Source organism: Neoarius graeffei, chromosome 23 (genome assembly GCF_027579695.1).
Source record: "Neoarius graeffei isolate fNeoGra1 chromosome 23, fNeoGra1.pri, whole genome shotgun sequence".
Taxonomy (NCBI): Eukaryota; Metazoa; Chordata; class Actinopteri; order Siluriformes; family Ariidae; genus Neoarius; species Neoarius graeffei.
In genome coordinates this window covers 9,086,633-9,108,553 of record NC_083591.1, presented here as the reverse complement: position 1 = coordinate 9,108,553, position 21,921 = coordinate 9,086,633, and the positions used below count along the sequence as shown (strand labels likewise).

Genomic DNA, 21,921 nt, shown 5'->3' with positions numbered 1-21,921 from the left:
TGCTGGGATTGGACTAGCTATTTGCTTTCCTAGTGCAACGTTTTCATTTTCATGTTATTAAATGTACATTAAATATGTCCTAATGATAATCAAAAAAGAGCAGGAAGCTCAAGGTATCTACCGTAGGTAGAGCTAGCTAGTTCACTAACCTCAGGTTTATTTGCATCATTTAGCAGGTTAATGCGGCGCTCACTGAGCATGTTATTAGAAACCTTCTACAGTAGTAATACTGGGTAGGGCTTCAGTTTGCTCTCAAACCAGCCTGAAGAACATTAAACTCATTGTCATGTTCATGAAAGCATTTTGAGATGACTTTTGCTTTGTGACATAATTGTGCATTATCATGCTGGAAGTAGCTATTAGAAGATGAGTACATTTTGGCCATAAAGAGGTCACATAGTCAGTAATACAGTCAGATTCAAATTTTAGGACAGTGGGCATGTGCCGTCCTTGACTGCCATGCAGTGGAGTAGTAAGGTGTCTCCTTCCCTCCACTAGCCTGGGGAGGATGGTGATTTGAGCAAGCACTAGCAACCCCTCGCTCCTCCGGTCAGGGTTATGACCGATGACTGGACTCGGCAGACCACCATCTGGTGGTTCAATGGGCAGGAAGGCGGACCCAGCAAAGTGTTTGTGGAGTGCGATCAGGGCACAGTGCAACACACAAAACACTGTTGACCATCCACTGCATCCCGACCTAGCTCCAGCCATCTTGATTCTGTCTTGCCCCTGGACTCAGTTAGGTCAGGACGAGAGAGTGAGGCTGACGGCTGCGCAACTCGCCCTCACTCTAATCCAAGTCACGCACAAGTCATGACTCCAAATTTGTCCCTCAAAACCACAGAAATCGATCTCAACTCCTGGGAGTCACTTGCTCAGGATCGTCCAGCATGGCGAGCAAAGCTCACCAGTGACGCACGTGCAGCAGAGATGAAATACATCACCGAGGCCCAGAAAAAACGAGCTGTGCAGAAGGCTCGAACTATTGCCACCCCCACTACAGCACCTACTCACATGTGCCCGACATGTGAGCGTACCTTCAAAGCCTGGATTTGCTTCATCAGTCACCTCCGGGCTCACAACCACCACCCACCAAATTGAAGTCATGGTCATCTTCGACACCGAAGGACAAACATCATTATCATGACTCAAATAGGTTGTAGCATTCAAGCAATGATTGATTGGTATCAATGGGCCCAAAGTGTGCCTCACAGCATTACACCACCCCCACCAGGATGGACTGTTGACACAAGGCAGGTTGGGTCCATGGATTCATGCTGTTGGTGTCGAATTCAGCCTCAGCTTTTTGTTCTTGGCTGACAGAAATGGAATCCAACATGGTCTTCTGCTCTTGTAGCCCATCCATATCAAGGTTTGACACATACCCACATGTGAATCGTGCCCACATAATGGCTGTAGATCGGTGATTTTCTGGATGCAGTCGTTTTGATGAGTTGAGCTCATTTCTGGGTCAATGCACAAGTTCAGAGCAGGACACTGAATAGGCTTCGAGTGTGCAAAAAAAGTATTGTGTGGCTGCACTCCACCCCTTCTCTCTCTCTCTCTCTCTCTCTCTCTCTCTATCTCTCTCTTACACCCCCTCACACATGCACACTTTCACATGCTTGCAACATCTCACCCACAAACAGTAGTCAAGCTGTCAAAGACTCTGTTAACCACTTTAGATCAGTCCATTAGTAAGTCTGTTTTTCATCTATCACTAACTTTTAAATGCAGTGTGAAGGTATGATGCATTTTTAACTAGTATTCAGTTCATTTTAGTAAGTTATAGCTATTACCGGAAAGCAATTAGGACATTTTGGCATTGACTAATCAACATCCTATCAGGCCTTCTGTCTGATATTTCAGTTTAGACAGTAACAGTGTTGACATTTTTAGTCATAATGATAGTAAACTAACTTTTTGTACACTACAAATATGTAATAAATATTGCTGAGTTGTTTGTGGCAGTTCTTTTTTGCACAGATTCTTCTAGACAAATGATACACTAACAGTCTTCCACTTACACTATAAACACAGGAAAAGAGAAAGTGAAGAAAAAGAAGAAGAAGAAGAAGAAGAAGAAGAAGAAGAGGTGCCAACGGTCTCAGGACGAGCCAAACATCAGAGGTAAAAAGCAGCTACTTTATACAGCAGAGCATCTTCATTTATTGGGTTTTGAAAAGTATGCCATATATTGTTGGTATGTTTAAAAGGTTCAAGTTCTGATTCCTCTACAGAGAGCTGTTTGAGATGGATCAGTTATTTTTAGCTGTGTAAGAAATACTGTGAAATATGAAAACAACAACATTATCCCTCATGAACCTTTTGGGTTTATTATATGATGAAATAATACTATTTCGCTATTTCTGCATGGCAGCAGACTGTGCATCAGTACATGATAATGGTTTCCAAACAGTTCTGTCTCCATACAAGGAATTTATTGAGTTCCAGCTGTTTATACCGGTCCAGACAGGGATGTTGTGTTGTCATGCCATCTGTGTCAGGGCCGACCACGGCTTCTTGTCCCTGCTATCATTCCTTCTCCACACACTTTTGAGTGTCCTTTGTTGTTCCTTTTGGTGTGGCCAAACAGTTTCAGGGTCATGCATCAAATGTGAATTTCCATTGGTATGAGATTTTAGTTTTCTGAGGTCATTAATGCTCTTGTGGTCTGTTAGTTTAAAGCCTGTCATAAGATGCATAGCATGATTTTGGAAGACCTCTGTATGTTTTATTAAGGACTTTATCCATGCAATACAGTCCATGCCGTATAGTACCACAAGTAGTAGACTATATAGGTGTTAAAAATCTTTGTTTTAACTCTCATTGGTATGCATGTTGATTTCAAGATGTGCTCTTTTGTAGAGAAAGCAGCCCATCCTTTTGATATTCTATATTTCACAGCTACCAGATGATTGTTGTTGTTGTTGTTCAAGAGGTTGTGGCCAAGGTATTCAAAGTTCTGAACTTGCTTTATTCTTTGGTTCTTTATTGTGATGGTAAATTGTGGACCTGGGTAAGTCGTGAAACTGCATCCTCTTGTTGCCCAGCAGGATAGGCTTTTTGAGGCATGGGCTAGCGGAGTTAACCATACACAAAAGAGTAAGTGGGGGTCATTAGTCATGTATTTGTGGTTCATAAATGAATCTGTAAAATAGCTTGGTCATTTCTAATGGACCAGACTTTCAAAACTAGGTACCAATCCCACTTTTAAACATTTTTGATACAGTAATAGACCTATTAGATATCAGAGCTCTAAGCACTCAGAGCTGAGTGAGTAGCCATGGCCTAACAGTTAAGGCCAATTTATGCTGACAATGCAGTCCTCGCAGATGGCGTCGCAGATGGCATCTGCGTAGCCCCCCCACCTTCGCAGACGCTCTGCGCGCACCTCCCAAAAATTGTGACCACCGCAGAAGCCTCGCAGACAGCGTCGCAGACAAGAGAGCTCTGATTGGTCCACTCCAGGTCCACTCTACATCCGCTGTACACGCACTTCCGCTTCCCTACTTTCCCGGTTTGTTTTGTTTTCACTACCGCCATTTTTAAAAACACGAGCGAAGATGGAGCAGCACGAAGAGCGGTTGATCGAGGAAGTGAGGAAGTACGTACATCTATACGACTCCAGTTCTAGTCATTATAAGTAACCGGAGGATAAACACTCCACTAACCACACCCACCAACTACTCCTAGCGATTTCGCGACTTCGCGCCCCCTTGCGTTGTGGCGGTGAATAACATCGTGCACGCCTATTACTCCCTGCTCAATGATAAATTACAACTGTCTGCGAAAAGCTGTCTGCGAAAGCCTTGTCGCAAGAGCATGCAGAGGCCCTTAGTTTGAGAAGCAGCTTTGGGACCAAAAGTTTACTGGTTTGATTGCTTGGACAAGCAGAACTGGCTGAAATGCCCTTGAGCAAGGCAACTAACCCTCAACTGCTCCCCAGGCTGCTCTGGGTATGTTGCACTTCTCTCTGGATAACAGTGTCTGCTAAATGCCTGTAATGTAATGTAATACAATAACATATAAGAATGAGCCATTAATATAAACCTGTTTATGTTACATTAGGCTACTTAAGCAATATCGTACTTGCAATTATGCGGTTATACTGAATATCAGCACGGCTACGATTCTGCAATAACTCATCACAGCCGTGCTGGTATTCAGGATAACTGTACAATTACGAGTGCGATACTGCTTTTATACAACAATTCTATAAACGAGAAATTACTATACTGTAAAGTCACTGACATTTCAGACACAGTATGGCCAAATGTGTGGTTTAGTTGTGCTCTGCTAGTGGAAACAGATCCTGAAGCCCATCAGTTAGCTGGCTAGCTTGTGGCTCATTGGGTTCACATTAATTTGTTCATTCCTTTTAAAGGCGCATCTGGTGAAATATTCTTCACTGCTTCTTTTTCAATTTCATCTACTGAGCTTTCATATTTTAAATCAAAAGTTATATGAAAAATATCATTTGCCATATCCACTGATGATGTTACTAACTCTGCTATAGTAATTTACTTGGTGTACACGGACAATGGAGTGATATGCACAGTGAAACATCCCAGTGTGGTGCTACTCAATATAAGCACTCTTGTCCAATAAGATTAGTGAACCAGAACTATCTGTTCTATAAACAAAAATAATGCACTCCTTGTGACCAATCAGCTTTGAGAATTCAACAGCGCTGCAGTAGAATTTTGCTTAAATGGTGGACATTCTTTAAGTTTGCCAAGGATCCCACACAGAACAATCTGATTCTGATTTTCATTAAGACCTGAAACTTTTTTCAGTACCCTATGGATTCCCTTCATGGCACCACAGGAACCCAGTACTATTTCCCTGCCCGTTCCGTGCTGTTCCAGAAGGAAGCTAGCGGAGTGACGTATCGCATACCCGCTCTGATATTCTTGCAGCGACCCTCCTGCTTCCTGGCCTTCTGTGAGGAGAGACTCAGTCCTGCTGATTCCCAGGCTAACCTGCTCGTCATGCGCAAGGGCGTCTTCTACAGGAACTATGTAGAGGTTTGCAAGGAACAATCATCTCAGACCACCTTTACACCCTTAGTTTTCAATGCGTACATTTCAGCTATGATCTCACATCTCCTTCGATCTTCTCTTTGGTCTAGTGGGAAGACATGCGAGTCCTGAGCACGGCACATCTCAAAGGCCACCGTTCAATGAACCCATGTCCTGTGTATGACACTTTCACCGGGACACTGTTTCTCTTCTTCATCGCTGTGCTCGGTCACACCACAGAGATGTACCAGTTGGTGACAGGCAACAATGTCACAAGACTGTGCTATGTGTACAGTCAGGACCATGGGGAGACCTGGAGTCCTGCCATAGACCTCACTAAGGAGGTCATAGGTGACACAATTAAAGGTGAGCCTTAGTTCCTGAATGTTATATTGGTTAATGCAGAACATGATCAAATTCAAACCTGACTCATTCGGCGGAACGTTAAATTTGAGACCACAATTTTGGTGAAACAGGACCCTAAAAACCAATATTGTTTATTCCATTGTAGTAAAGAATTTCTTTGGCGCAAGAAGCTCTAGTACTACCCTGGGAACCACAGCATGTTCTTTTCTGCTCTAACCCAAACTTGAAGGTGTGCGAGACTCAAGCAGTAAAATGTTCACAGTATTGGATCCCAGCACTCTCAGAAATACCAATGTAAACTTTCCCTTGTTGCTGGAGTGGTACCATCAAGAGTATACAGTATTTTAGCTGGAAGCCTTCAAAAATATTTTAATGACCTTAAGACCTTAAGGACCACTAATCTATAAGACAATTAAAAGATAAGCACATGTACTACCCAAGGTAAAAGATATAAGGTACAAAAGTTGTAGTCTTCATGCTACCACCCTAGTGACCAGATAAAGTACAGTTTGCTTCTGAGATTCCTGAGAGTGCAGGACTGGAATGCAGATGCTTTAGTTTTAAACCCCGTATTTTGTTTATATGATTATAACATTTGTTTTCACATTTACGTTTAAATTGGCTCATTTGTATAATGCATTTATCCAAAGCATCTTACACTTGCGAGATGATGAAACTGAGCAGTTGAGGTTCACGTGTCTTGCATAAGGACCCAAAACTGGTGCCAAGTGCCATTTCACTTGTAGTAAACACTTAAAATATGTCATACTGGCCCAAACAAAACCCATGTGCTAGTAATGTGTATTGTATTATTCTGTTTTCCTGCACAGTGTGGGCTACCTTTGCTCTCGGCCCAGGCCATGGAATCCAGTTAAAGTCTGGCCGTCTGCTGATCCCAGCCTATGCGTACCACACTGACTGCAGGCAATGCTTTGGAATGCTCTGTAAAGCCGCTCCTCACTCCTTCTGCTTCCATAGTGATACACATGGCAGGACGTGGCATTTTGGGGAAATGGTGCCAGAACCTGAATGCGTGGAGTGTCAGCTTGTCTCAGTGGATGAAGAGGATGGGACCAGTGTGCTCTACTGTAACGCCCGCAGTACCCTTGGATCCCGCGTTCAGGCCCTCAGTTTTGATGACGGCACCATTTTCCAAAGAGGACAACTGGTGCACAAGCTCGTGGAGCCTAGAAATGGCTGTCAAGGGAGTGTGATTGGCTTTCCAGCACCTTTCAACCTCTTCAAGGTGTCCAGCTTGGGTGAAATCCAGGGGGCGATGTCCACTACGAGCTCCCCTTCCACTGCAGAAAGCCAATTCCAGAATTTTTTAACACCAACATGGGTGGTGTATGGACATCCAACTTGGAGCACCGCTCGCCAGGATTTTGGTTTGTACCTCAACATACAGCCCCGTGATCCAGATAGCTGGACAGGGCCATGGATCATCTACAAGGGTCCAAGTGCATACTCAGACTTGGCTTATGTGGAGCTGGGATCTACAGATGAACCACCGGTTCCTGTTTTTGCCTGTTTATTTGAAAATGGCACGAGGACAGCATATGATGAGATTTCATTTTGCATGTTTACACTGTTTGAGCTTATTAACAACCTCCCCAAGGTCCCACCACATCTGAGTGGTGTAAAGTCAGCAGAGAAAAAGAAGAGGAGGAGGAGGAGGAGGAGAAAGAAGAGAGTGTGTCACTTTTGTAGAGTGTGTTAGCAGCAGAATACATGTTATCTGGGCAGATATGCCATTTGTACCCAAGTACACAATAAATCCGGTCACACCTATTTTAGAAGTATCACATTAGAGGTTTTAAAAGGTTTTTAATTTAGCTGTGTAGATACAGGTTTAGGCTCCAGCTTGCCTGCGACCCTGTAGAACAGGATAAGCGGCTACAGATAATGGATGGATACAGGTTTATGAAGTATCGTAGCTGTAGAAGCAAAAACACTTGAGTTTAGTCTGAGACACCATAACGGAAAGCTTGAGAAAGTTCAGGCCCCCCCCCCCCCCCCCAAAAAAAAAAAAAAAAAAAAATCAAAACCCAAAATGTTTTTTTTTTGTAACCATTTGCACTTCAATATACTTTAAAACACAGCCATCAAACTCAAGGCCTATTGGCCAAACATGACTCTGTCCTTTTCAGCAGGCATGAACACGCAAAATACCAGTGCAAAATGTTGCAACATCCTGTACTAGTGCTAATTAGCATTTTCATGCAATCTAGAATTTACTGCAGATCTGTCATAGCGACTACCCACATCCAGCAGGTATGAGGTCACGTCTCACAGTGTCAAAACAGTGGATAAAATCAACACTTGCAGTATCTCCTGCATTTGATGCTTGTCAAACCCATGTCCAAAAAATTCAGAAGAATCAGAAATGTGTAAAGACTTGCCTTTAATTTGATTCAGTGACTGAGACTTAAACCCATAATATATCACCAGTATAGAAACCTACACATGATGAAAAAAATGAAGATGAGAGACATGGGAAATGAAGGACATGTATATTCTTAGCAGAGATAATCTGGTGAGTGTTCTTCAATCACTTTATTAGCATTGATATTTTTGTGATTTGGAAAAGACTTTCAAAGACATGCAAATTTGATAAAAATACCCAGCTTCTGGGGTTGTATAATTCAGTGCCGGTTCCAAGGTTGTCTAGATTGGGGAGGGTTGTGTCAGGAAGGGCCAAAAGTCAAAATCCTTCTTGCACCATTCATGGCACGTTTGGGCGGCGCCGATCTCCATTTCGTAGCCCTCAGCCTCTTGCCTATATTACATAGCTAGGGTTACAGTGGGGGGCTAGTCCTTTGGTAACTGTGAGAGTTTGACTCCCTACTCACATCTGTATTGCAGTGTGCCTTGCCAGATGGCAGTAGGCACCATTTTTATGATGGTCTTTGGTATGACCTGACCATGAGTAGAACTCCCGATCTCCCGATCGAGAGGCAGACACGCTAAGCACTAGGCCACTCGTCGATCGGGAAGGGCAGCTGGTGTAAAACCTGTGCCAAATCAAACATGTGGAACAGATCTGCTGTGGTGACCCCTAACATACAGGAGCAGCCAAAAGAGGAAGAGTTTTGCTATTTGGAAAACAGTCTTTGAACATCTCATCTCATTATCTCTAGCCGCTTTATCCAGTTCTACAGGGTCGCAGGCAAGCTGGAGCCTATCCCAGCTGACTACGGGCGAAAGGCAGGGTACACCCTGGACAAGTCGCCAGGTCATCACAGGGCTGACACATAGACACAGACAACCATTCACACTCACATTCACACCTACGGTCAATTTAGAGTCACCAGATAACCTAACCTGCATGTCTTTGGACTGTGGGGGAAACCGGAGCACCCGGAGGAAACCCTCGCAGACATGGGGAGAACATGCAAACTCCGCACAGAAAGGCCCTCGCCGGCCATGGGGCTCGAACCCGGACCTTCTTGCTGTGAGGCGACAGCGCTAACCACTACACCACCATGCCGCCCGTCTTTGAACATTAATAAAAAAATAATAATAATCAGTTCATTGAATGTTATCACCTAGACCTAGAACAGGTGATAAGTATCTGTTATCCCTTCTTTTTCCGGCTAATATTATTAATAATTGATAGGGTGGATAATGAAAAAAAATCTTTACATCACAGCCGTTCAAACAAAACGCTGATGTGGCACAGGAAGAAATTGTTTTTGGTGTCCCTCTTTCAAAGACCAGCATTTTTTCACCATAACCTCTGTCCTTGTATCTGTACTATATGAGTGATTACACACACCTTAGCCTGAAAACGGGTATTACACAAGTTAATACAAAAATAGTAGATCACATATACTAATATATAGTGGATATAAAAAGTGTACACACTACGTTAAAATGATAGGTTTTTCTGATGTAAAAAAAATGAGACCACGATAAATAATTTCAAAACTTTTCCCACCTTTAATGTGACCTATAACCTCATCTCATCTCATTGTCTGTAGCCGCTTTATCCTGTTCTACAGGGTCGCAGGCAAGCTGGAGCCTATCGTAGCTGACTACGGGCGAAAGGCGGGGTACACCCTGGACAAGTCGCCAGGTCATCACAGGGCTGACACATAGACACAGACAACCATTCACACCTATGGTCAATTTAGAGTCACCAGTTAACCTAACCTGCATGTCTTTGGACTGTGGGGGAAACCGGAGCACCCGGAGGAAACCCACGCGGACACGGGGAGAACATGCAAACTCCGCACAGAAAGGCCCTCGCTGGCCACGGGGCTCGAACCCAGACCTTCTTGCTGTGAGGCGACAGCGCTAACCACTACACCACCATGCCGCCGACCTATAACCTGTACAATTCAATTGAAAAGCAAACAAATCTTTTAGGGGAAAAAAAAGTACAATAAGCTGGTTGCATAAGTGTGCACACCCTTAAACTAATACTTTGTTGAAGCACCTTTTGATTTAATTACAGCGTTCAGTCTTTTTGGGTCAGAGTCTATCAGCCTGCCACATCTAGACTTGGCAATATTTGCCCACTCTTCCTTGGAAAAACGCTTCAAATCTGTCAGATTGCAAGGGCATCTCTTGTACACAGCCCTCTTCAGGTCACCCCACAGCTTTTCAATTGGATTTAGGTCTGGGCTCTGGCTGGGCCATTCCAAAACTTTTTTGGGGTCGTCATGCTGAAAGATAAAATTCCTGTTCATCCTCAGCTTTCTAGCAGACACCTAATGGTGATGATACACGGGGCAACTTTTTGGGCAATGTTGCCGAGCAATGTTGCTGGCAACGGGCAACTAGGTGAGACACAGGGCAACTTTTCAGGGCAACTAACAATGGGCAACAACAGTTAGCAACGGCAGTTTACAGTTAGCTAAAAAAAATCGATGTCTTAATTTTTGCTGTGACCATTTAATCAAGCTGTCTGTTGTTTTTTAGAGCTTTGGTGAGGTAAATTCCTCCATATAGAATATTAAAATAACAACTTACCGGCGTAAAAACAGATGAGGAGTCTCTCCATCTCTTCACTCCACTGACACTGAGCGGCCGCCATATTTGTTTGAAATTTCTGATCCGAACCTCACCGGAGGTCACATGACTCGATACTCACGTTCTGATTGGCTTATCTCAAAAAGTTGCCAGAGATTATCAAAACCATTCAGAAAGAAACAATGTTGCCCAATCTCAATAGAAAAGAGTCAAAATGCAATTGCCCAGCAACATTGCTCGGCAACATTGCCCAAAAAGTTGCCCCGTGTATCATCACCATAAAGGTTTTAGGCCAAAACTGACTGGTATTTAGAACTGTTCATAATTCCCTCCACCTTGACTAAAGCCCCTGTTCCAGCTGAAGAAAAACAACCACAAAACATGATGCTGCCACCACCATGTTTCACCGTGGGTATGGTGTTCTTTTGGTGATGTGCAGTGTTGTTTTTGCAGCAAACATACCTTTTGGAATTTTGGCCAAAAAGTTCAACCTTGGTTTCATCAGATCATAACACATTTTCCTACATGCTTTTGGGAGGGCTGATGTATTTTTTTTTTGCAAAATTTAGCCGGGCCTGGATGTTTTCCTTTGACCCTACCTCATAGTGCATACATATTGAGAATATGGGAGATTGTTGTCACATGTAGTACACAACCAGTACTTGCCAGAAATTCCTGCAGCTCCTTCAGTGTTGCTGTAGGCCTCTCGGCAGCCTCCCTGACCAGTTTTCATCTTGTCTTTTCATCAATTTTGGAGGGACGTCCAGTTCTTGGTAATGTCACTGTTGTCCCATATTTTCTCCACTTCTTGATGACTGTCTTCACTGTGCTCCATGGTATATCTAATGCCGTGGAAATGTCTTTGTACCCTTCTCCTGACTGATACCTTTCAGCAGTGAGATCCCTTTGATGCTTTGTAAGCTCTCTGTGAACGCTGGCTTTTGCTGGAGGATGCAACTGAGTAAATGTCTGAACTTTATTTGGGGTTAATCAGAGTCATTTTAATTGATGGCAGGCATGAACCCAAAAAGACTGAATGCTGTGATTAAATCAAAAGGTGCTTCAACAAAGTATTAGTTTAAGGGTGTGCACACTTATGCAACCAGCTTATTGTACATTTTTTATTTTTTTTCTTCCTAACAGATTTGTTTGTTTTTCAATTGAATTGTGCAGGTTATAGGTCACATTAAAGGTGGGAAAAGTTTTGAAATGATTTATTGTGGTCTCATTGTTTTTTTTTTACATCAGAAAAACCTATAATTTTAACAGGTTGTGTACACTTTTTATATCCACTGTATAATGTTCATGAGATTGTCTGTGGTGTATTCTTTTTCCTTCTCCTCTTGTCCCTCTGCTTCTGGTATACACTGACTCTCTTCTCATTCAGTTTATCACAGATTTGACGAATCAGTTGTCTCCATTCTGTTTGGTTCTCTACCTTTGCTTTCCACTGGTTAAGTGCATCACCAGATTTCAGAGTATTTTTGCATGTCTTTATTATCTTAATTTAGGTCGACCAACAGAACGTGTTCCTTCAATTAATTCACCATAAAATAGAGATTTTACTGGTCGATCATTGTTCATTCTGGACACATGACCTAGCCAGCGTAGTCGACTTCTAACTAGCTTTATTTCTACAACCCCTGGCAAAAAATATGGAATCACTACTCTTGGAGGATGTTCATTCAGCTGTTTTACTTTGTAGCAAAAAAAACAAATCACAGATATGATGCAAAATTATTTTATTTAACAGCTGAACATTCGTAGTGGTTAGCGCTGTCGCCTCACAGCAAGAAGGTCCGGGTTCGAGCCCCATGGCCGGCGAGGGCCTTTCTGTGCGGAGTTTGCATGTTCTCCCCGTGTCCGCGTGGGTTTCCTCTGGGTGCTCCGGTTTCCCCCACAGTCCAAAGACATGCAGGTTAGGTTAACTGGTGACTCTAAATTGACCGTAGGTGTGAATGTGAATGGTTGTCTGTGTCTATGTGTCAGCCCTGTGATGATCTGGCGACTTGTCCAGGGTGTACCCCGCCTTTCGCCCATAGTCAGCTGGGATAGGCTCCAGCTTGCCTGCGACCCTGTAGAACAGGATAAAGTGGCTAGAGATAATGAGATGAGAATGAGATGAGCTGAACATTCTGGCTTTGTAAAATATACCTCAAACTAGACAGAACTTGACGCCAATGGCGTCGATGGGGATGCCTCTGCCCGGTAAACTACACGCCTTATTAAGTTGTGATTTGGGGATGGACATTTGACCTCACAGTAATCTTGACCTGGTGAAATTACTTGTATCAGCCTTGGAGATATTGTGTTCACAAGGTTTTCGGACAGACATTTGACCTCACAGTGACCTTGGCCTTAGACCTTTTGATCTCAAAATCTAATCAGTTTATCTTTTTCTCCAAATGCACAAATGGTGAAAGTTTGATGAAATTCCTTTGATTTACCTTGGAGATATTGTGTTCACAAGGTTTTCGGACAGACATTTGACCTCACAGTGACCTTGACCTTAGACCTTTTGATCTCAAAATCTAATCAGTTCATGTTTGTCCCAAAGCGCACAAATGGTGCAAGTTTGGTGAAATTCCTTTCATTAGCCCTTGAGATATTGCGTTCACAAGGTTTCGGGACGGATGCATGCATGCACGCACGGACGGACGGACGCACGGACAGACGGACAACCCGAAAACATAATGCCTCCTGCACCTTACAGTGGCGGAGGCATTATAAATGAAATCGTTGTAATTAATGGCACATTTTTGTTTAAGTTCAAGTAGAGGAAAAATGATGGAATCATGACCCCAAAAAATTACAAGTCGTACTTTACTGCACCTCTTCTGGCTTTTATGACTGCTTGAATTCTTTGAGGCATGGACTTCACTAATGAAAAACAATATTCTTTATCAGTCGGGTTCCAACTTTCTTGTATAGCAATTGACAGATCAGCTTTGCAGGATGGAGCCTTGTCATGGACCATCTTTTTTAGTTTCCACCATAAATTTTCAACTGGATTGAGATCCGGACTGTTTGCTGGCCATGTCATTGAGTTGATCTGCCTTTCCTGAAGAAAAGTTTTAATGCTCTTTGCTCTGTGACAAGATACGTTATCATCCTGAAAAATGACTTCATCATCACCAAAAGTACCTTTGATTGATGGAATGAGAAAAGTGTCCAAAATTTCAATGTACACCTGTGCGTTTACTGTAGAGGTAATGACTGCCATCTCCCCAGGTCCTTTAACTGACATGCAACCCCATATCATCAATGACTGTGGAAATTTGCTTGTTTTCTTCAGGCAGTCATCTTTATACAGTATGTTTCATTGGAACGGCACCAAACAAACGGCACCAGCATCATCTCCTTGGCCAATGCAGATGTGTGATTCATCACTGAATATCACTTTCATCCAATCAGCCACAGTCCATGACGGCTTCTCTTTAGCCCACTGTAACCTTGTTTTCTTCTGTTTAGGTGTTAATGATGGTTTACGTTTGGTTATTCTATATGTAAATCCTATTTCCTTCAGCCGATTTCTTATAGTCCGGTCACAAACACTGACTCCTGTTTCTGCTCATTTGTTTTTCATTATCCCCTGCCCAAACAAAGTTTGGTGGGGGATATAGAAACGGGTTCCGTCCGTCCGTCCGTCCGTCCGTCCGACTGGTCATGTTTTCGTTTCCCGGCCATATCTTTAAAATTACTGAAGATATCTTCATGAAACTTTGTATACATATCAAGCAACATGTGAACTAGTGCCTTTTGAAATTTTGGATAGTTCTTTAATTTTTACATTAAAAAAATTTATTTTGACTTAGGTTCTGAGAGCAATGTTTGTTTATATCCAAAACTATTCATAATATGGATTTGAAACTTGGTATACATGTTAACAAGGTGATGCAGATCTGCCTCTTCAATGTGCACACTGTAGACCCTAACAACCTACAGGATGGCTGAGAGGGTCAACAACCCATGTGACCTCAGCGACTCTCCTTTGGGTTGCTTTTGGTCCACTCGAGGATAAATACCTGGAACTCCCCACTAGTCAGACAGAACTGAAGAAGGCTTTTGGATGAGAGGTGAAATGTCTTCAAGGATTTCAAGCAAGTCCAGTTGCCTTCTTTAGCACCTACGGATTACGATGACCTGGATGACTGAGAACCTTCACAGACCACACCTTGTCGTGTTTTATTCCTTACATAGTGAAATAAACCAGCACACTGTAACCACTGTTAAAAGTACTGCAGTTTTAATCAAAGATGTTTCTTTATAGTCATTCTATATGATTTCAGAAGACAGTTTTACCATTAAATACTGCTCATTTTAACAATTTTCATCATACAAACAGTCATATAAAAAGAGATGAGCTTGCTTTATACAAATATAAAACTTTCACTGTTATATTCTCCATGACAACAAAAAGTGATTAGATCCTTTAAGTTATTTTTCATATAAAAATAAAATTGAGTGATGTCAATAAACAATACATATACATTCTGATGATGATAATAATAATAATAATAATAATACACATACAGTACTGTGCAAAAGTCTGAAGCACCCCATTTTTTTATACAAACTTTGTTCTAGATTTCTATTTTATGACTTCTACATTATCGAGTCAAAACATTACAAAAACATTTTAGAGTTCCAAACGTTCATCTTTTTCCCAGCACAAAATTAAATGTTACAGAAAATTTTTTTGTATCTGAACAGCATAATACGTCAGAGCCCACCTTTCAGATTAAAAAAGAAAACATAATGAAGGGTACTGGGTTTTGGTGCCAAATTAAGAAGCAAGTGTGACACTCAAAGTGTCCAGAAGAACTGTGGCTGGTTCTGCAAGATGCTCAGTAAAACCTACAGCTCATTTCCTTATAGAACTGCACTCATTGTACCTGAGACGACTATTTTTTTTTTAAAGCGAAGGGTCATCTCACACCAAATATTGACTTTGTTTCATTTCTTATGGCTTACTAATTACTGTTTATCATATTTTTTTAATGTTGAATCATTTAATTTCATTATTTTTTAAGCCGGGGCGGCACGGTGGTGTAGTGGTTAGCGCTGTCGCCTCACAGCAAGAAGGTCCTGGGTTCGAGCCCCGGGGCCGGCGAGGGCCTTTCTGTGCGGAGTTTGCATGTTCTCCCCGTGTCCGCGTGGGTTTCCTCCGGGTGCTCCGGTTTCCCCCACAGTCCAAAGACATGCAGGTTAGGTTAACTGGTGACTCTAAATTGACCGTAGGTATGAATGTGAGTGTGAATGGTTGTCTGTGTCTATGTGTCAGCCCTGTGATGACCTGGCGACTTGTCCAGGGTGTACCCCGCCTTTCGCCCGTAGTCAGCTGGGATAGGCTCCAGCTTGCCTGCGACCCTGTAGAAGGATAAAGCGGCAAGAGATAATGAGATGAGATGAGATTTTTTAAGCCATTTTTGGTTGACAGCATTTCTTTAGATGTGCCTAAGACTTTTGCACAATACTGTGTATATATACAGTTTATGTACACTTAATGTCCATGTCAGTAGGAACACCTATACATTCATGCAATTATTTAATCAACCAATCAAGTGGCTGCAGCGTGATGCATGAAACCATACAGATGCACGCAAGGACCTTCAGTTAATATTTACATCAAGCATCAAAATTGGGAAAACAAATGTGACCTTCATGAGGATGGCATGGTTGTTTTAGCTAGTATTTTAGAAGCTGCTGACACAAGTGGAAAGTGTGAAAACGAACTCATTAAAAAAACAAAACAACAACAACAAAAAAACTCCTGAGGCAGCTCTGCAAGCAAAGATGCTTTGCTGATGACCAATGTTGGAGGATAATGGCCAGACTGGTTCGAGCTGACAGGAAGGCTACAGTACCTCAAATAACCACTCTTTACAACCATGGTGAGCAGAAAGCATCTCAGAAAACACAACAGTGGTGAAACCCGAGACAGATGGTCTTCAACAGCAGAAGACCACATCGTGTTCCAGTCCTGTTAAAGTGACACAGGTCGATGTGCTGGTTCAGGAATCATTTAATCCACTCCCCTTTCTGAATTGTTTGAGCTGATACCCATCCCCATAGCTGGTATGCATCATTTTGTTTCAATACATTTTATTTCCTAACGTGGGGCGTCCTAACCACGTGTTAGGCTGTTTACAAACCACTCGCTCAGCAGCCAGTTCGGAAAAGTCACGTGAGGTCATGCGTGAGTCAGAGGTCGCGACCGCGGAGCCACAGCAAACATGGCGACTCACCCAGGTCAGTGCAATGACAGCTTACAAAATAATGCTAATTGGTGTCTTTACTTATTACATCAACTTTTCTACAGGTTAGAATTGAAATATTCCAAATCTAAACACACCTGTGAGCTTGAAGGCTCTTGAGCGCTCGCGTCTGTGTCAGAGGCCGCCGGTTCCGCCATGTTTGTTGCGACCTCGCTCATTATAATATTATAAAGGGGATAAACTTTGGCCAGCGCGTGGTGTTTTTCCAGCTCGTTCTCCTTCACAGGCATGAGGCAGCAGGCAATAGTGTGTGATTCAAGTACCTAGGGGTTATTCTAGCTCCACAGGGTACTATTCATCTTTTTAATACATCGACCTGTGTCACTTTAACCAAGAAGACAAATTGGAGGCTACAGGCTCATGGAAACTGTACAATTGAAGATTGGAAAGACATCAGCTGTTCTTTTTCCAGTTTGGGTGAGCTTCTTAAACTAGCTATTGAGTGTCTATATATGGCATTTATCAATTGTCATAATTTATATATACTTTAATGTCCATACAACACTGATTTTCCTTATCAAGGTGGGCTTTCCTTAAACATCATCACTACTACTGTTTTTCTTGAAGATGTTCTAGAGTACGTGGACATTTTGTTACTGAGTGTCTGGAATCCCAGTATTTGAAATAGCTTACTCCTAAAAGACTTGCACATGAGGAAGTAAATAATCGGGTCCAGACACACGTTGAACATAGCCAACAAAAGTGTCGCCTTTTTCCCAATTATCAATGAATACGATATCGGACCTTTATTAGTTTGACTTTTGGTGAACGGGATCCTACATAGATGATAAGGCACAAAGCAGATAAAAAACACAACCAGTAAGACAAGAATGTTCTGCCCTTTCTTGGCCTTACGCGGGAGTGTCTCTCCGACCATGATAAACTGGGCAGAGGATTGATGGATGTGTCTGTAGATGGACATGTAGCAGGTGAGCAGGATGATCAGAACTAGGAAGAAGATCAGTATGTTGGTGTATACCACCACTTGGTGCCATGTTTTACCGAGCTCAGTCTTTATATCTGCACAGTTCATGGTATCTGGGATAGTCTGATTGGTTAGTATTGTATTGGGAAGTGAAAGAGATATCATTGCAAACCACACCATAAAAGCCATGGCTATGGTGAATGAGTAACTGTACAGACAAGCACCACACGTTCCACCGAACGGTCTCACGATCTTTAAGTAGCGATCCAGAGCCACCAATCCGAGGAAGAGGATGCTGGTGTACATGCAGCAGTAGAAAAGCACGGCTGTGTATTTACATGACACGACTTGAACCAGAGAAGATTTGTACTTGATCTCAATGAGCATGTTGATTGGTAGCGTGAGGGCCATGAGGAGGTCAGCCACTGCCATATTGCGCAAATATAGCATGAAGGTTCGCTGCTGCGTCTGGATCTGGAAGAACACCCAGACAGCCATGGAGTTCAGAAGCAGGCCAACTATGAAGATCAGTATGTACAGGAAGCCAAAGATGACAGAGTCGTATCCGAATGAGTTGTCTATTTGGTCTGTTTGGTTGTGAATATCCATGGCTGGGAATGACAAAAAGTGCACAAAATGATAATTTTAAAAAAGTCGAACAAAGAGAACAACTTTTGGAGCCTCATCTTTTGAATCTGTCTTATTTCAAAGTGGCTTGTCAATGTAGGTTTCCTTTCACGGCAGAAAACATTAACGTGAATTGTTTACATGAATTGCGATTCACTTTCAAGCCCTTTTAAGGGTTTGTTTATAAAGTCAGATTTCCTGCTAAAAGAGTGATATTTTTACTAAGAATGTCTCTCAGTGAAGGTTACACTACAGGTTCATCTAATCTATCGAACATTTAATTCCAGAGTCATGCAGAATTAAGAACGTATGAGGCACAGTTTATGATACGGCATTTTTTTGTTCAGTGTGCAGTTTCTCATCTCATTATCTGTAGCCGCTTTATCCTGTTCTACAGGGTCACAGGCAAGCTGGAGCCTATCCCAGCTGACTACGGGCGAAAGGCGGGGTACACCCTGGACAAGTCGCCAGGTCATCACAGGGCTGACACATAGACAACCATTTACATTCACACCTATGGTCAATTTAGAGTCACCAGTTAACCTAACCTGCATGTCTTTGGACTGTGGGGAAAACCGGAGCACCCGGAGGAAACCCATGCGGACACGGGGAGAACATGCAAACTCCGCACAGAAAGGCCCTCGATGGCCATGGGGCTCGAACCCGGACCTTCTTGCTGTGAGGCGACAGCGCTAACCACTACACCACCATGCCGCATTTACTATGTTATTTTGAATTATTTTATATTAACAGTTGGACTCAAGCTGCATTCCTAAAGACCTGATGTACGGCGAGCTGGCAGAGGGTTCACGACGGACGGGACGACCATGCCTGCGCTACAAAGATGTCTGCAAGAAAGACATGAAACTGTGCAACATCAACGTCACCACGTGGGACGATGTGCAGATGACCATGCAGCTTGGCGCCTTGCCGTCAGACAGAGCGTACAGAGAGCAGAGGAGACAAGGAATGAAAACCGTGAGGACAAGAAAGCGAGAAGGAAGGAGAGAAAATGACAGCCTCAGCAGGCACCGCCGTTCATCTGCAGCAAATGCAGCAGAGACTGTCATTCATGGATTGGACTGCACAGCCACTCGTGAAGATGCAGATAAAAACATATCTGGACGCTACACCATCGTCTCTCGTACATGGAAGGATGACGATGATGACAATGAATATTAACACGAATACAACGTAAACACTGAATTGAATAACTGATTAGAAAAAACACTGACACCGGACACTCCTTTCATTGACTAATAAACAATGATTTAAATGTTAAATCTAACTGGTATAAATACAGAGGTGATTGAGAGAAAATTGCATGTGCTGATTGGTCAAGAAATTCAGACTATTTCTCAATAATCACCTCGAGCGACTCGGCAAAATGACGGCCAATCACTTTGTCACCGTAAGCGAGGAAGAATTAGGAATTATGAAAGAAAATACTGTTCCTAAAAGCACTAAAGATGCTACGAAGTTTGGTCTAAAACTATTCAAAAATAAGATGGAATTGTGATTTATTTTATCGATTTCAAAACAAAGTATTTTATATGACTCGGCGTAGATAAGTGACAAGTCTGCACCGCACCATTATACCATTTGCATGCCACTTCTGAAGTTTGAAATTAAAAAAAATTTAAATACGATTATTTATTTATGTTTTAAAAATAATCACCTGTGTATTTATACTAAAACAATTATCTGCTTCAGGTATCCGCCTTGACCTTCGGCAAATAATTGCAAAATAACAACACATTTAAAAAAAATAAATGATTTTTGGACTTACAAGTCCCCATGAACTAGCGTTTACTTGAGAAACAATCATGTATTATGTTAATGATAGCATTAATATAAACCTGTGATTTGAAATATAGTCGACATAACTGTCAGCTGCTGTTCTTGAATATTAATCAACACAGAATCAGACCTTCAGCAGCGCTGTGCTATAAAACATCAATAATGAGATAGCACTGCTGATTATGCAGTTCTGATAATAAAATATCGTCGATATTTACAGTGAATTTGGATATCAACTTGGTTATCAATCAGCTGGCAAAATTTCAAAATAAATTTCTAAATAAATCTGTTTAAAAGTTATTGACATCTTTTCTTTAAAGTGTTTGCTTGCCTTTCGTGTAGTCCAAATTTTCCGCACACGGTGTTTTCTTTAAGACTAAGAGCTCTTCGAAATATCTGTCTTATAAGAACACTGCCTTTGAACAATAAAACAGCTAGTGCTTCCTAGAAGCTTCCAAAGAAAAAGGTATTTATTACAGGTCATAGTTCAGTGGTCCTATAAAAATTGAAGATAACTAATTCATGCTAAAGGCATCTTTTAAATAGCTTTTTACAGCTCATAACAAATGAGGAAAACTATACAACCTACCTAAACTACATGAAACATGCCCTGATCTTATACTCATGATAAGCAACTCCATATAAAACTTCTTCCCTGGAGAAAAAAAAAAAAAAACTCTAACAAAACCCCCTCAAATATTATAACTAATAAAAAGAATCTCACCTGGATCACTGTGGTTAACTCTGTCCTGCTCTCCTGATGTGTGCTTTGCGTTCAAATGAAAGCAGGAAGCAATGAAAGAACTCTGCCCTGCATTTTATTACTGAACAGAGTGACGAAGTTTATCTGCCCTGTTGATGTGTTTGGGCTTGCAGTGAGCGTTCCAAGGAGCTTTCCTTGGAAATGAGTATCGACATTATCTGATTATTAACTGAACAGATTTCATTTTCAATTGTCTGGAAAGGATCTAATTCTATTATGAACTCCTAATTATATGATCAGTGAGACAATCTGGAATATAATCTGATTTGTAAAAAAAGATAACCTGATAATTTGGCTAAACCCAGTCTCTCATTACTGGTGTTTCTTTAACTCCAGCAAATGTTTTCTGTAACAATGAAACCAGGGCCGTCGACAGGGGGGGACAACCGGGTATTTTGTCCCGGGCCCAGGCATGAGGGGGGGCCCAGAACTGGTCCCTCATGAAGATGCCATTAATCATTCTGTTTCATTTCAAAATGTGCTATATTAGTATTCAATGAATGATTTCTGGTTCTTTTGCCTTTATTGTCTTCGAAAATAGATTCAAGAACCCACCTACCACCCCTAATGCAGAAATGGTTTGGTCTTTGATTAAGGCGCCAAATAACACGGCACTATTCCATCATAACGCTTCGACAATAAGCGTGCGAGCCCGTTTGCCAACATGCACAAGTCAGGAGCAAAGAAAAGAAAAGAAAAGAGAAAAAGAGATGAAGAAGCCAAGAGCCTCAGGGGCTCACTGCATAGATATTTTAGAAAAGATTCAGATGATGGGGATAGATTAGGGATAAAATTAGCTCATGTTTTAAGTCGTTCAAATTCTGTAAAGCTGCTTTGCGACAATGTTTATTGTTAAAAGCGCTATACAAATAAACTTGATTTGATGATGCAGCAGGTGGTGAAGGCAGTGGGGCAGCTGAGCCAGGTAAGACACAGATAACTTTTTTCCAGCCCCGTAATGTAACCCCAGCACGCGCGACGCGCTATTCATAATTATAAAGTAGGGGATAGCAGGGTACACTGAGTGAACACTGAAATGCACAGGGCATTGAATTATTTCATAAACATATCAGTTTAATAACACTGTGTTGCATATATCTCAATGAAGCAAAGAATAGCACATTGGCCCGCAATCATATCCAAATGTTTTAGGCACGCTTG

The 21,921-nt window shown here is 42.1% G+C and overlaps 2 protein-coding genes across 2 annotated transcripts; one reads left to right on the top strand and one right to left on the bottom strand.

Annotated features, from left to right (window-relative positions):
- The first annotated feature begins 1,640 nt into the window (after positions 1–1,640).
- On the top strand, positions 1,641–7,173 carry neu4 (sialidase 4). Its single transcript, XM_060905714.1, has 5 exons — positions 1,641–1,697; positions 2,041–2,130; positions 4,800–5,030; positions 5,135–5,390; positions 6,221–7,173. Exons 3-5 carry the CDS (start codon positions 4,806–4,808, stop codon positions 7,108–7,110), a joined length of 1,371 nt encoding a protein of 456 aa, XP_060761697.1. The 5' UTR covers positions 1,641–1,697; positions 2,041–2,130; positions 4,800–4,805; the 3' UTR covers positions 7,111–7,173.
- A 7,418-nt stretch (positions 7,174–14,591) lies between these two features.
- On the bottom strand, positions 14,592–20,829 carry LOC132871507 (G-protein coupled receptor 87-like). The gene is made up of 2 exons (XM_060905715.1): positions 20,722–20,829; positions 14,592–18,181 (listed from the first exon to the last, which is right to left on the bottom strand). The coding sequence occupies exon 2, from the start codon at positions 18,177–18,179 to the stop codon at positions 17,163–17,165; it is 1,017 nt and encodes a 338-aa protein (XP_060761698.1). The 5' UTR covers positions 18,180–18,181; positions 20,722–20,829; the 3' UTR covers positions 14,592–17,162.
- Positions 20,830–21,921: the final 1,092 nt, after the last annotated feature.

Bases quoted from the DNA above. Each gene is read 5' to 3' on its own strand.
- neu4 (XM_060905714.1), top strand. From the start codon at position 4,806: ATGGATTCCCTTCATGGCACCACAGGAACCCAGTACTATTTCCCTGCC. The intron at 5,031-5,134 runs GTTTGCAAGGAA...TCTTTGGTCTAG, and splicing joins TCTACAGGAACTATGTAGAG to TGGGAAGACATGCGAGTCCT. The intron at 5,391-6,220 runs GTGAGCCTTAGT...TTTCCTGCACAG, and splicing joins CATAGGTGACACAATTAAAG to TGTGGGCTACCTTTGCTCTC.
- LOC132871507 (XM_060905715.1), bottom strand. From the start codon at position 18,179: ATGGATATTCACAACCAAACAGACCAAATAGACAACTCATTCGGATAC.